At 39.4% G+C, this 12183-nt stretch overlaps 1 protein-coding gene across 2 annotated transcripts in view; it reads left to right on the top strand.

Moving 5' to 3' along the window:
* The first annotated feature begins 156 nt into the window (after positions 1-156).
* The window catches only part of BRCC3 (BRCA1/BRCA2-containing complex subunit 3), a 35778-nt gene continuing 23751 nt past the window's right edge, over positions 157-12183 (top strand). Inside the window, exons 1-4 of one of the 2 annotated variants that reach the window (XM_084789192.1) lie at positions 157-243; positions 1018-1034; positions 2050-2104; positions 6639-6759. In XM_084789192.1, coding sequence (XP_084645318.1) covers positions 2084-2104; positions 6639-6759 — 142 coding nt within the window. In that variant the 5' untranslated portion in view covers positions 157-243; positions 1018-1034; positions 2050-2083. The other variant, XM_084789191.1, reaches the window with a different exon arrangement.

The following is a 12183-nucleotide window of genomic DNA, read 5'->3' as shown; positions in this document are numbered from 1 at the left end:
CCAGCCTGCCGCGTAGAATTCCTTTGCTAGCCACCACCCAAAGTCCCACTGCTTCGCCAGCCCAAACAGACCCGGGCGGGCGTCTCCCAGGTGCTGCTGGCCCGGCACAGCCTCCAGGCTCCAGGCTCCGCCCCCATGGAACCCGCTCGGTTGGGCCAGGGTTGGGCGGAGCGTGGAGCGCGGGGTTAGTAAGGCTGCGTCTGAGCACGGGGTTGGACAGGCTGCTGTAGGCTCTGGGCGGACGTGAGTAGAACAAAGATGGCGGTGCAGGTGGTGCAAGCTGTGCAGGCGGTTCATCTTGAGTCTGACGCGTTCCTAGTTTGTCTCAACCATGCTTTGAGCACAGAAAAGGAGGAGGTGATGGGTCTATGTATAGGGGAGGTGAGTAGGTCGGCCAACCTGGCTAAAATCCTGCTGATCCCTGTGGTCTCTGAGGCGGCTGGGAGGCCACAGGACGTGATTTAGATCCTTTCAGTTTTCTATTGCTGCCGGAGGGTCCTTTTCCTCTGGCCCTCTGACCTATGCTTATGTTACTGCAAACCCTCGGGCGGTCTGCATGAGCCCGCGGGGGTGGGGGTGGGGGTTGGGGTTATCATACCATTGATTAAAACAACAACTCAAGCCAGAAACCCATTCTAGTATAATGAGGATATGAAGGTATTAGGAAACAAGTCGCCCATATTTACAGCCTTTCATCTCTCCACCAGTTTGCCCTATGAGAAGCAGACTTATCACTAAAGCATTTCAAAGTATAGCCAAGAACTCAGGCCAGAATGGTTACGTGGACTGCAAAGTCTCTGTTGAGGTTATACATAGACTGCAAAGTCTCTGTTGGGGTTAAACGTTACAGAGCTGTGAAAGTAGCCAACGAAATGCAGTAGTGATAAAGTACTGAGAACACATTTTCCAATCTTTCATGCTGCTGTGGGTGAACATATGGCTTCATTTTCATGTAACTCTGCATCCCTATAACTAAATAAATGTGTTAATAATGTTCTCTGCTCTTTTCTACTCTAGCTGAATGATGACATAAGGTAAGCCTATATTTGTTTATTTACACCATATTATAATCTCTAAACTGATTCTTAGTGAAGAATTGCAACAACTTTGGAAATAGTATTTATACATTGTATTTTAACAGTATAGAGCCCCCTCATTATAATCTGAGTTCCACCACAATCCTAAAGATTCATTTTAACCTTATATCATAGCATGATTTTTATTTGAGATATATGTGCTCCTACGTGGAAAACCTGGCTAAAGGAATCAGCATTGTAATTGAACCTGTAAAAGTTCTTACAAACAAAATGTTGTTGGAGCTACAGGAGTCCAATTGATTACTGCATGATGGTTACACGAATAGAACTTTGTTGACTGAAATAAAGGCAACTTATTAAAAATGATTATCACTGTAGTTGACATTTGGTTCTAATGCTTTCTATTTCTTGCTTTATGTGTTTTATATTCTGTCTTCCCTGGAATGTCAGGGACATGTCAGTAACTTTCTTTGTGGCAGATAATGTCCACACACTGTAGGCTTTTTCCTTGTTGACCCATGCCCACATTTAAATCATCAGTGGATTTCTGTCCCGCCCCAACCCAGCCCCTGTGAACCCTACAGTGATCCTGGAGGTTCCTAGTAGCTTGAAAGCGGGTCCCTGTTGTTTAAACTGCAAAGCATAGTTTATTGTTTATCAGGCCCGCTCCTTAATATCTGCAGGTATTAAGGTATCTGTTCCCTTTCCCCCTCTTCTGTTTCAATTAAGGTTGCATTACAAAAACTGTTCATCATGCAGGGCGACGGTGGCACGCGCCTTTAATCCCAGCATTCAGGAGGCAGAGGCAGGTGGGCCTCTCTGTGAGTTTGAGGCCAGCCTGGTCTACAAAGTGAGTCCAAGGCAGCCAGGGCTACACAGAGAAACTCTGTCTCAAACAACCAAAACCAAACCAAACCAAGCCAAACAAAAAACTTGTTCCATCTTATTTTTCCTTGAGTCCTTTTTTCTATTCCAAATCCCAATTCCCCTTTTTCTAATCTATCTCCAATAGGAGTGACTCCAAATTTACATACACTGGAACTGAAATGCGCACAGTTGCAGAAAAGGTATGTAGGATATAATTTTGCATGATTGAAATTTGCAGTTGGGGAGGAATTTCTGCTGTCTGTTTGATGACTTCAGCCAGGATATTGATCCACCTTGTAATTGTGCAGCATATTTTTTTTCATACTAAAATCAGATGAAAAATTGCATTAGAATGGGAACTAGTTTCTGGTTTTTTGTAGGAACTCTAGGCACCTGTCAACCCAACCAAGTATGGTTAGTCTAGGTTGTCCTATTAAAAAAGTCATACTAGGCTACAAATAGTATTTCTAAGTCACTTTCATTTTAAAAAAGGAATGAAAACCTACTTATTAATTCTATACAATCTTTTAGTCACTACTTTTTGTATTTTTTTCTTGATTTTAATATGTCTGTATGCTAATATTTGTTAGCAGTATATATAAATCTAATCTGATGATCTTTTTATTTGGAGTTTCAGTTGTTTTTAGTAGTCATTAATGTGTACGAATTTATGGTTGCCATTGTTTTGCTTTCCATTTAATCTACATTTTGTTTTAAATTACTCCTTTTCTCTTGCCTTCTTTTGTATTAATCAAATATATTTTATTGTTGTATTTTGACTTCTATTTATTAATTATAATAGTTTTTTACTTTTGTAGTGGTTTTCTATATATTACAATATATATTCTTCATTTGTTATAGTCTAATGCAGCTATTTTTACCATTTCTCCAATAATACAATTTTGTTATATCTTTTAAAAAATTTTATTTATTTATTTTTATTTTTTTATATCTTAAACTCACTGTAAGTTGAAAATATCATAGACCCTCAAGTGTATAATACACCTAAAGAACCAAACATTATAGGATACTGTGCATTAACAGTTATCTTCATGATTGTATGGCTCACTGAAAACTGAAGCTCAGTATTGCAAAAATTTATTATGCCACATGTTGATCAGCTGCACAGGAGAAAATTCAAATGTAAAGTACAATTTTTACTGAATGTATACTACCTCCCCATCAATGTAAAGTTAAAAAAAATACTTGGTTTAATAATTATACATTGGGAACTATTCATAATAAAACTTCAGAACAGTTTTTGTTTTAATTTATACCCATATACCTTTTGGATTATTTTCATACTTCTTAATTCTATATATATTTTATGCTTTATTTAATATTTCTATTACTGTTTTATACACTCTGTGTTCATTGTGCTTATACAAATATTTTTGGCACTTGGCCATTTTTTCATTTTCTGGATTTATCTTTCTATTTGAAGAATTATAAAATTTCTGTCCTTATAATAGATTCCCTCCATTGGGCATCTGAAGATGTCTTTTATTTTGTCTGTAATTTAAAGGATACATTCTTTGATTATAGAAAACTTAGTCTGCATGTATTTTACTTTAGATCTCTAAAATGTTGGGATTTTATAATTCCTATTGAAGTCAGTTGTTTGAGAGGCTATATATTCACCCATCTCTGTTCCTAGCTTTATTTTTTGTCTGTTCTATGCCTGCCACACATTGTACTAGTTGCTGATGAGAAAAATATAAGTGAAATATGGTCATTGTTCCTGAGAAACTTACAATCTTTTAAAGAAGAATAACGTGAAAATAAATAGAATACAATGTATGTTGTAGAAGAAATAAGTGCATAGCTATTATGAAAGAATACATATGCAGGAGAAAGTGATTAGATATTTATAGTATGGTCAAGAACTTAATATGAAAGAGCTTACCAAGTGAAAATATTTATACAGAAGGGAGAATGTGTGAAAAGCCACTGAACACATGATTTATAGGATTGCTAAGTGACTGAATAATACAGGAGCAGAACAAGCTTCTGAAATATCAACTCTATAGATCTATCTATGTGGTGGTTGGCACTTGGAATCTCAACACTCAAGAGGGTGGGGCAGAAAGAGTATTGGGGGTTTCAGGCTAACCTTAGCTATATAGTGAGTTACAGGCCATCCTAGACTACAGAATGAGTCCTTGTCAAACAACAACAACAAAAAGGGCAGGTTATTCCTTCAGCAACATCTTTATTTATAAAAAGAATAGTCAAGCCACGCACAGTGGCACACGCCTTTAATCCCAGCACTCGGGAGGCAGAGGCAGGAGGATCGCTGTGTGTTTGAGGCCAGCCTGGTCTACAAAGCGAGTTCCAGGACAGCCAAGGCTACACAGAGAAACCCTGTCTAAAAACACCAAAAACCAAACAACCAAACAAAACAGAGTGAGTTCCAGGACAGCCAAGGCTACATGGAGGAACCCTGTCTCAAAAAACCAAAAAATACCTGGGCATGGTGGCGCACGCCTTTAATCCCAGCACTCAGGAGGCAGAAGCAGGCAGATTAATGTGAGTCTGAGGCCAGCCTGGTCTACAAAGCGAGTCCAGGACAGCCAGGGCTACACAGAGAAACCCTGTCTCAAGAAACAAAACAATAACAAAAAACCTCTATCGTCACATTAAATATAGCCCATCTCTTGGTTCTGTATTCATATTAGGCCAAATAACACACAAAAGCAAAGAAAGGCAGAGCTTTGGCTCTATGGTGTGAGGAAAAGTCACATGGTGGCTCCAGGGTCACTCCCCAAAAGACCTCTAGAAAGGGTTTGTGTTCTCTTATGTGTATTGACTTCAACCAGATGAAAGGACCACTTTTACTGTTACAAATAGTTGGTCAGGGCTGGTGTGGCTCGATGCTGGAATGCTTGACTGACAGGTGTGAGGCCCAGTGTTCCACCTCTGTACGCTACTGCATTTTTTTTTCAAGACAGGGTTTCTCTGTATAACAGCCTTGGCTGCCCTGGACTGGCTTTGTACAGCAGGCTGGCCTCTTGCATGGTTGCATGGTAGGTGCTAACCAAGGCTACATAATTTTGGGTTTGGTTTGTTTGTTTGTTTGTTTTGGTTTTTAGAGACAGGGTCTCTCTGTGTAGCCCTGGCTGTCCTGGACTCACTCTGTAGACCAGGCTGACCTTGAACTCAACAGTGATCCGCCTGCCTCTGCCTCCCGAGTGCTGGGATTAAAGGCGTGCGCCGCCACATAATTTTTAAAGCGCCTCCATTTTGGTTAAACAATGACAATTTCACAAACTAAGTAATTTGATTCCCAAAACTAAAGTAACTTGTTTTTCTAGATCCTTGTCCTCCCTGTTCCAAGGACCACCCCCAGTCAAAGCCATGAGAGATGGTTATCAGTCACCTGACATTCTTTAACTCAGCCCTCACCTCAGCCCCCTAGCTATTCCTAGCAACAGCAGGCCACTACATGATACTAGAAATTTTGTACATTCTTTCATTCCCTTTTCTTATCCTTATTATCTGCCATTCCACCTCAAGCTCTGCAATAATCCCAAACATTTGACTCACACTGTACCTCTTTTGTAGCTCACATACCCACATGGCAATTCTATATGTCCACCCACAGCAACCAACAAATACATTCATTTGCCAACTTTATAAAGATTTTTGCTAATTAAGTTAGCCTTCTCAGTTCTTCTAGCATTGATTTCTCCATTATTTTAGTGTAGTTTCATGTATAATACTTTCTCCTCAACTGTATTATTCGCATTTTGAACACTGTTTTACTTTTTATTTTTTGGGTTTTTTTTTTTTGAGACAGGGTTTCTCTGTGTATCCCTGGCTGGCCTGGACTCACTTTGTAGACTAGGCTGGCCTCAAACTCACAGCGATCCACCTGCCTCTGCCTCCCAAGTGCAGGGATTAAAGGCGTGCGCCACCACGCCCAGCTTTGAACACTGTTTTACATTCCTTCATGTTATAATGCATTTTGTACATCTTAGATGATTATTCAATATATGATATATATTTTAACATTTAAAACATTTATTAACTGGGACTAGTGATGCATGCCTATAACTCCAGCACTTGGGAGGCAGAGGCAGGAGGGTCAGGAGTTCAAGGCCAGCCCCAACTACACAGGAAGTTGGAGGCCCACCTGTACTACATGAAGCTCTGTTTCAAAAATACAAAAAAAGTAGTTTTTGAAGGTAAAATTCTCTACTGCTACTTTAATAAAATGTAATCCTATAATTATAAGAAACAAGCCAGGTGGTGGTGGTGCACACCTTTAATCCCAGCACTTGGGAGGCAGAGGCAGGTGGATTGCTGTGAGTTTGAGGCCAGCCTGGTCTACAAAGTGAGCCCAGGCTAGCCAGGGATACACAGAGAAACCCTCTCTCGAAAAACCAAAGGGGAAAAAAAAGAAACATGGACTCTGGTGCCCCATATTTGACCACTTCCCCTTGGTGGGGAGGCCTGGTGGCACTCAGAGAAAGGATAAGCAGGCTACCAAGATAAGACTTGATAGTCTATGACCATATAGTGCGGGAGGAGGTCCCCCTTTGGTCATAGACCTAGAAGAGGGGAATAGAGTGAAAGTGGGAGGGAGGGAGGAATGGGAGGATACAAGTGATGGGGTAATAATTTAAATGTAATCTGAATAAATTAATAAAAAATAAAAAATTATAAAAAAAGTGGCAGAGAAGCAGTATTGGCCAGAGATAGAAGTAACCATTTCTGTGGATTTTCCTTTAGGTGGATACCATCAGAATTGTTCACATCCATTCTGTCATCATTTTGCGACGTTCTGACAAGAGAAAGGACCGTGTAGAAATTTCTCCAGAACAGCTGTCTGCAGCCTCAACAGAAGCAGAAATATCCTTATTAATATATTAGATGCTTTGTATGCTGTTGGGTTTCTGGGCCATACCTATGCAATTGCTATAATCATCTTACTATAGGTGCTTTCATAGATGTTTTCCCTGGCAAATGTTTCCAAGTTTTACTCTTTAGATCTAATGATTTTGTTAATCTCTCTGTGTCTCTCTGTCTCTGTCTCTCTGTGTGTGTGTATGTATGTATATATGTGTGTATATTCAGGTTTTGTTTTGTTTTGTTTTGTTTTGGTTTTGGTTTTTCGAGACAGGGTTTCTCTATGTAACAGCCCTGGCTGTCCTAGACTCACTTTGTAGACCAGGCTGGCCTTGAACTCACAGTGATCCACCTGCCTCTGCCTCCCGAGTGCTGGGATTATAGGTGTGTGCCACTGCACCTGGTCAGGTATTATTTCTTCAACACTTTTTACCTTTAAAAAATTTACCTTACAAAGTAGTAAGTTTCCATATGGCGTTTTCCTACATACTTCCTTTCAGTTGACTCACCCTCTATTTCCTCTGCTCTACTACCTCCCTGCTCCCCACCCCCACTTAAATCTTTCTGCTTATACATGTATTCTATTACCCAGTCCATTCTGCTTCCTTAAAGCCCTATTCCCACCCATCATGGGCCTCTTTCTGGTTTCCTCACATCTACACACATTTACTCCCACAAAAATACACACACACACACACACACACACACACACACACACACACACAAATTAATTGCTAGGACCTACATATGAAAAAGAATATTGCCTTTCTGGGTCAGGGTTAGCTCACTCAATATCTGACTCCATTTACTTGCAAATCTTAAGAGCCTAATAATTATTTCATTTTGTGTATGTACCACATTTTAATTATTCATTCGTTGTTGATCAATGACGTCTAGGCTGCTGTCCTTTCCTTGCCATTATGAGTAGAGCAGAGTGAATGTGAATGTGCCAGTATCTTGGCAGTAGGCTATGGAGCTTTTGGAGTATATGCCCGGAAGTGGTATATGGGTCATATGGTTGTTATATTTGAGATACATATTTGAGGAACCTCCATACTGATTTGGTAGCAGTTTATACTCCCACCAATAATCTTTTTCCCCTACAACCTTTCCAGCATTTGGTGGTTGTTGGGTATTTTGTTTGTTTGATTGGTGGGTTGGTTTTGTTTAGTTTTTGGAGACAGGGTTTCTCTGTGTAGCCCTGGCTGTCCTGGACTCACTCTGTAGACCAGGGTGGCCTCGAACTCACAGTGATCCACCTGCCTCTGTCTCGTGCTGAGATTAAAGGTGTGCAGCACTACACCTGGCCTTTCCAGCATTTATTTTCTATTAAGATTTATTTTATGTATATGAACGCTTTGTTTGCATGTATGTATTCGTACCACGTGTGTGTCTGGTACCTGCAGAGGTCATGCAGTTGTGAATTGTCTGATGGATGGTGAGAGCTAAACCCACATCTTCTGCAAGTATAGTGTAGACTCTTAACCACTAAGCCGTTTCTCCAGCCCCTAATGTAGCAACTCTGTCACCAGGAAGTGCAAGCTTTAACTGTTGGTCAAAATTCCATATTAGTATGGAAGAATTATCGTTTCTCCTAACATGGCCTACTTGATTTCATCTTCCCTACATTTCAACCTTTGTATGGTTATTTATTGAAATAATTAATTCAAGAATTCAACAGATTCAATTATTGAGGCACTTCTTCATCAGATACGTTTTTACCAACCAAAACTTTGAAAACTTTGCTAACATTTTGTAGAATATACACACATTCTACTGAATCCCAAACAGTGGGATAGTGTCTATAGAGAACATAAGCCTGGCCACAAATGCTATCAATTCTTTATGAGGAACTCCAAAACAGGCTGGCTGTCAGCTTCTAGAGCTTCTACAGGGTTCCATGACTTGTGTGAAGCTGGGGCCTGAGTGACATGACAGGCCCCCAAATGTGGTGCCTCGCCTACGTGATTCTTCTGTGTTTCACTATTGCTAATATACCCAGCAAAATAATTTGTCAGGTAGGTTATGATGGCATATGCCTATAATCCCAGTACTTACAAGGTGGAGGTCAATCTGGGCCATGCAGTTAGACTTTCCAGAATAAAGTAGCTTTAGTTTCTTCAACTTTAATTTAATTTATTTATTTAGTCATTCTTTCAAGACAGGGTCTTGCTATGTAGCTCTGGCTGTCCTGGAACTCACCTGTATTTTTCTTATGAGTAAACTTAGATTTTTCATTTTTCTTTTCTTTTCTTTCTTTCTTTCTTTCTTTTTTTTTTTTTTTTTGACAAGGTCTCACTGTGTAGCTCTTGTTGGCCTGGAACTCTCTATGTAGAACAGGTTAGTTTCAAACTCAAACAGATCTACCTGCCTCTGATAAAAGATATGTACCATTATGTGCAGCTTAAATTTAAGTTTTCATTTTTAAGAGTCACTGATAGTTTTTACAAAATTATATGGTTATTTTCTTTGTTTTTCTATTGGTTTGATAATTTTTTGAATAATATTGGTATTAAATATATTATGAAAGTTATCTTTTTGAAAGAAGGGTCGTGATTTTTTTCTGTTTACTTGGGTTAAATATATGTATATTCCCTAATATAATTGTAGTTCTTTTTTGATTTATTAATCCTGACTGCCCTTCACATTTTAAAAGTCCTATTTCTGAATTATTTATAAATCCATTAGAGTTTACAAAAACAGTACAGAAAAGTCTTTGTAACCTTGACCCAGTTAACCTGTAGTCTATATCTTACAAAATCATAGCATAAAAAGAAGCCAGGAAATTGACAATGATAAAATATTTATAGTCCTATGCTACTTTGTCACCACCAAAATAATCAACTTTCAAAACTGGGCACTGGCAAGATAGTTTCATGGGTAAAGGTGCTTTCCACAAAAGCCTAGTGACCTGAGTTCTATCCTTGGAACCCACTTAAAGGGTATAAGGGAAGAACTGACTGCAAAAAGTTGTTCTCTTGTTTCCACATGTTCACCATGGCATATTGTATCTGCACAAACATTGCACGTGCATGCACACACACAATAATAATAATAATAATAATAATAATAATAATAATAATAAAACATTTTAAGATAGGGCCTAGAGTGGTGGCTCAGTGGTTAAGAGCACTGACTGCTCTTCCAGAGGTCCCAAGTTCAATTCTTAGTAACAACATGGTGGCTCACAACTGTCTATAATGAGATCTGGTGCCTTCTTCTGGCGTGCTGGTATATATGTAGGCAGAGTACTATATACATAATAATAAATAAACTAATCTTTTTTTGAAAAGTTTTAAGATATAAAACTATTTTCTCATTCCACAATTTCATAGCCACACCCAACTTTTCCCTGCTATACCTAACCCCTGACAATCACAAATGTGTTTTTCATCTCTTCCATACCTTATATTTTCTGCTGCTTTGTATTCCTGACAATGTGGGATTTGATGTCACAGTCTACCCTTTTCTTTATCCCCTGGGTTTTTCTATATTGATATATAGACCCATGAGCTGGCTTCTAGGATGCTGTTGAGCAACTCAGAAAGCATCTGAACCTCTTCATGGTGAACTGTGTAGAACAGAGCAACTCTGAGATAGAAAGCTTTCCTCACTACTAAGGAAGGACCTTTCTAAGCATTCTGCCTCCTGCCTCCTAAAAGATGAGCCTCTCTACCCTGGCAGGGTATATGTAGGGGGAAATAACTGCTGCTCCCCATCTTGCTTCTCGGGGCCATGTAGTTACTTACTATGACCTGTGTAAAAGGTAGTTACTTTTTTTTGAGGCATCAGGTCCTTCCCTCACACTTGTGTTCATCTGTGTCCTGTGGAGTACTCAAGTGGAACCTACTGGACATGTCTAGGCTTCTGTCCCTTTGAAGATATTCTCTGCCTGAAAGCCACCAGACTTAATGATCCACTTAGGCTCTGGGTAGCCCACCTGGCTTGACTTCAGTTTTCCTTCCATATTCTTGTGTGGTCTGTAACTCATCTCACAGGTTTACTTTGTCTGTTTCCCATCTATTGGACATTGTTTCTTTGTATATTTTTAAAGCAAAAAGAAATAACTGCCAACATGAAATTCCTATAGTTCTGAAAAAGATGTTTATTTTTGAGAGTACTTATATTCAAATGGAAACTATTTCATTCCCAAACAGGTAATGGCTGGGTACATGACTGTACTTTTCCTTTACAATAACTATTTGTCAAGCACTTACTGGGAGCCAGGCACAGAGCTAAACATCTCACACAGAGTGGTTCATCTACTCTTCACTACCATGTGAAACATTCTTCCCAGTCTATAGCAAAAGAGACAGGTTAAAGAAATAAGCAAATTTTCTCATCATTTGAACATTAAAAGCATGTAAGCAAGGTGTGGTGGTTTCTAAGGGTAATTTCAGCATGTGGCAAGCAGAAGCAGGAGGATTGCAAATTTGAGGCCTGCCTGGCCTGTGTTGTAAGATCCTGTCTCAAAAAGTGTACTTTTCTCACACTTGGTTGTATAAAATTGTGTGTGTGTCTCTGTGTGTGGGCATATGCACATACGCATACATGTTTACTTTTATGTGAGTGGGTGTTTTGCCTGTATATATGTTATGTCCGTGTACTATATGTATGCCTAGTGCCCATAAAGGCTAGAAAAGGGTGTTAGAGCTCCTGGGTCTGATGTTACAGATGGTTTTGAGCTTCCATGTGGATGCTGGGAATTGAACCTGGGTTCTCTGGAAAAGTAGCTAGTGCTCTTTAAATGCTAAACCATCTCTACAGCCCTTGTGTGTCTTGTTGGTAAAAATACTTTTATTTTTAAAATTAGCATACAAGCCAGGCAGTGGTGGCGCACGCCTTTAATCCCAGCACTAGGGAGGCAAAGGCAGGTGGATCACTGTGAGTCCGAGGCCAGCCTGGTCTACAAAGTGAGTCAAGGACAGCCAGGGCTACACAGAGAGACCCTGTCTCGAAAAACAAAAAGCAAACAAACAAACAAAATAGCATGCAATTGGTTTTCTTTATTGCACTTTCAAACAATTAGTTTTCTTGCTCCTTCCTGTTTTCCTGATACTCCCAATTAGCCTTTTCCGCTTTCATATCCCATGTGTCTCACTCCTCTCCATATACCCTTCCTTAGTGTCTCTTTTTTACCTTTTGTGCTCCCCCTTCTAAATTGTATGACCTATACCCACATATATACAGAATGGGAGAAAAATCTTTTCTGGCTATACTTCAGACAAGCAGTTAATATCTAGAATGAATAAATAATTGCAAAAATTAAACACCAGAAATCCTGGCTGCATCAATGAACTGAGTAGATAGTGCTCTCTTTTTTAAAAATTACTTTATTCTAATTAACTCATAAACTTCTTAGCTAGTTTAAGCTAGCCACTCTCACAGTTGCCCAGTCCTTAAACACTACATCTCAATACAGTTACAA

Source organism: Acomys minous (assembly GCF_964271855.1).
Source record: "Acomys minous genome assembly, chromosome: 7".
Lineage (NCBI taxonomy): Eukaryota > Metazoa > Chordata > Mammalia > Rodentia > Muridae > Acomys > Acomys minous.
Note: the sequence above shows the minus strand (reverse complement) of the source record. Positions and strands in the feature narration are given on the sequence as shown.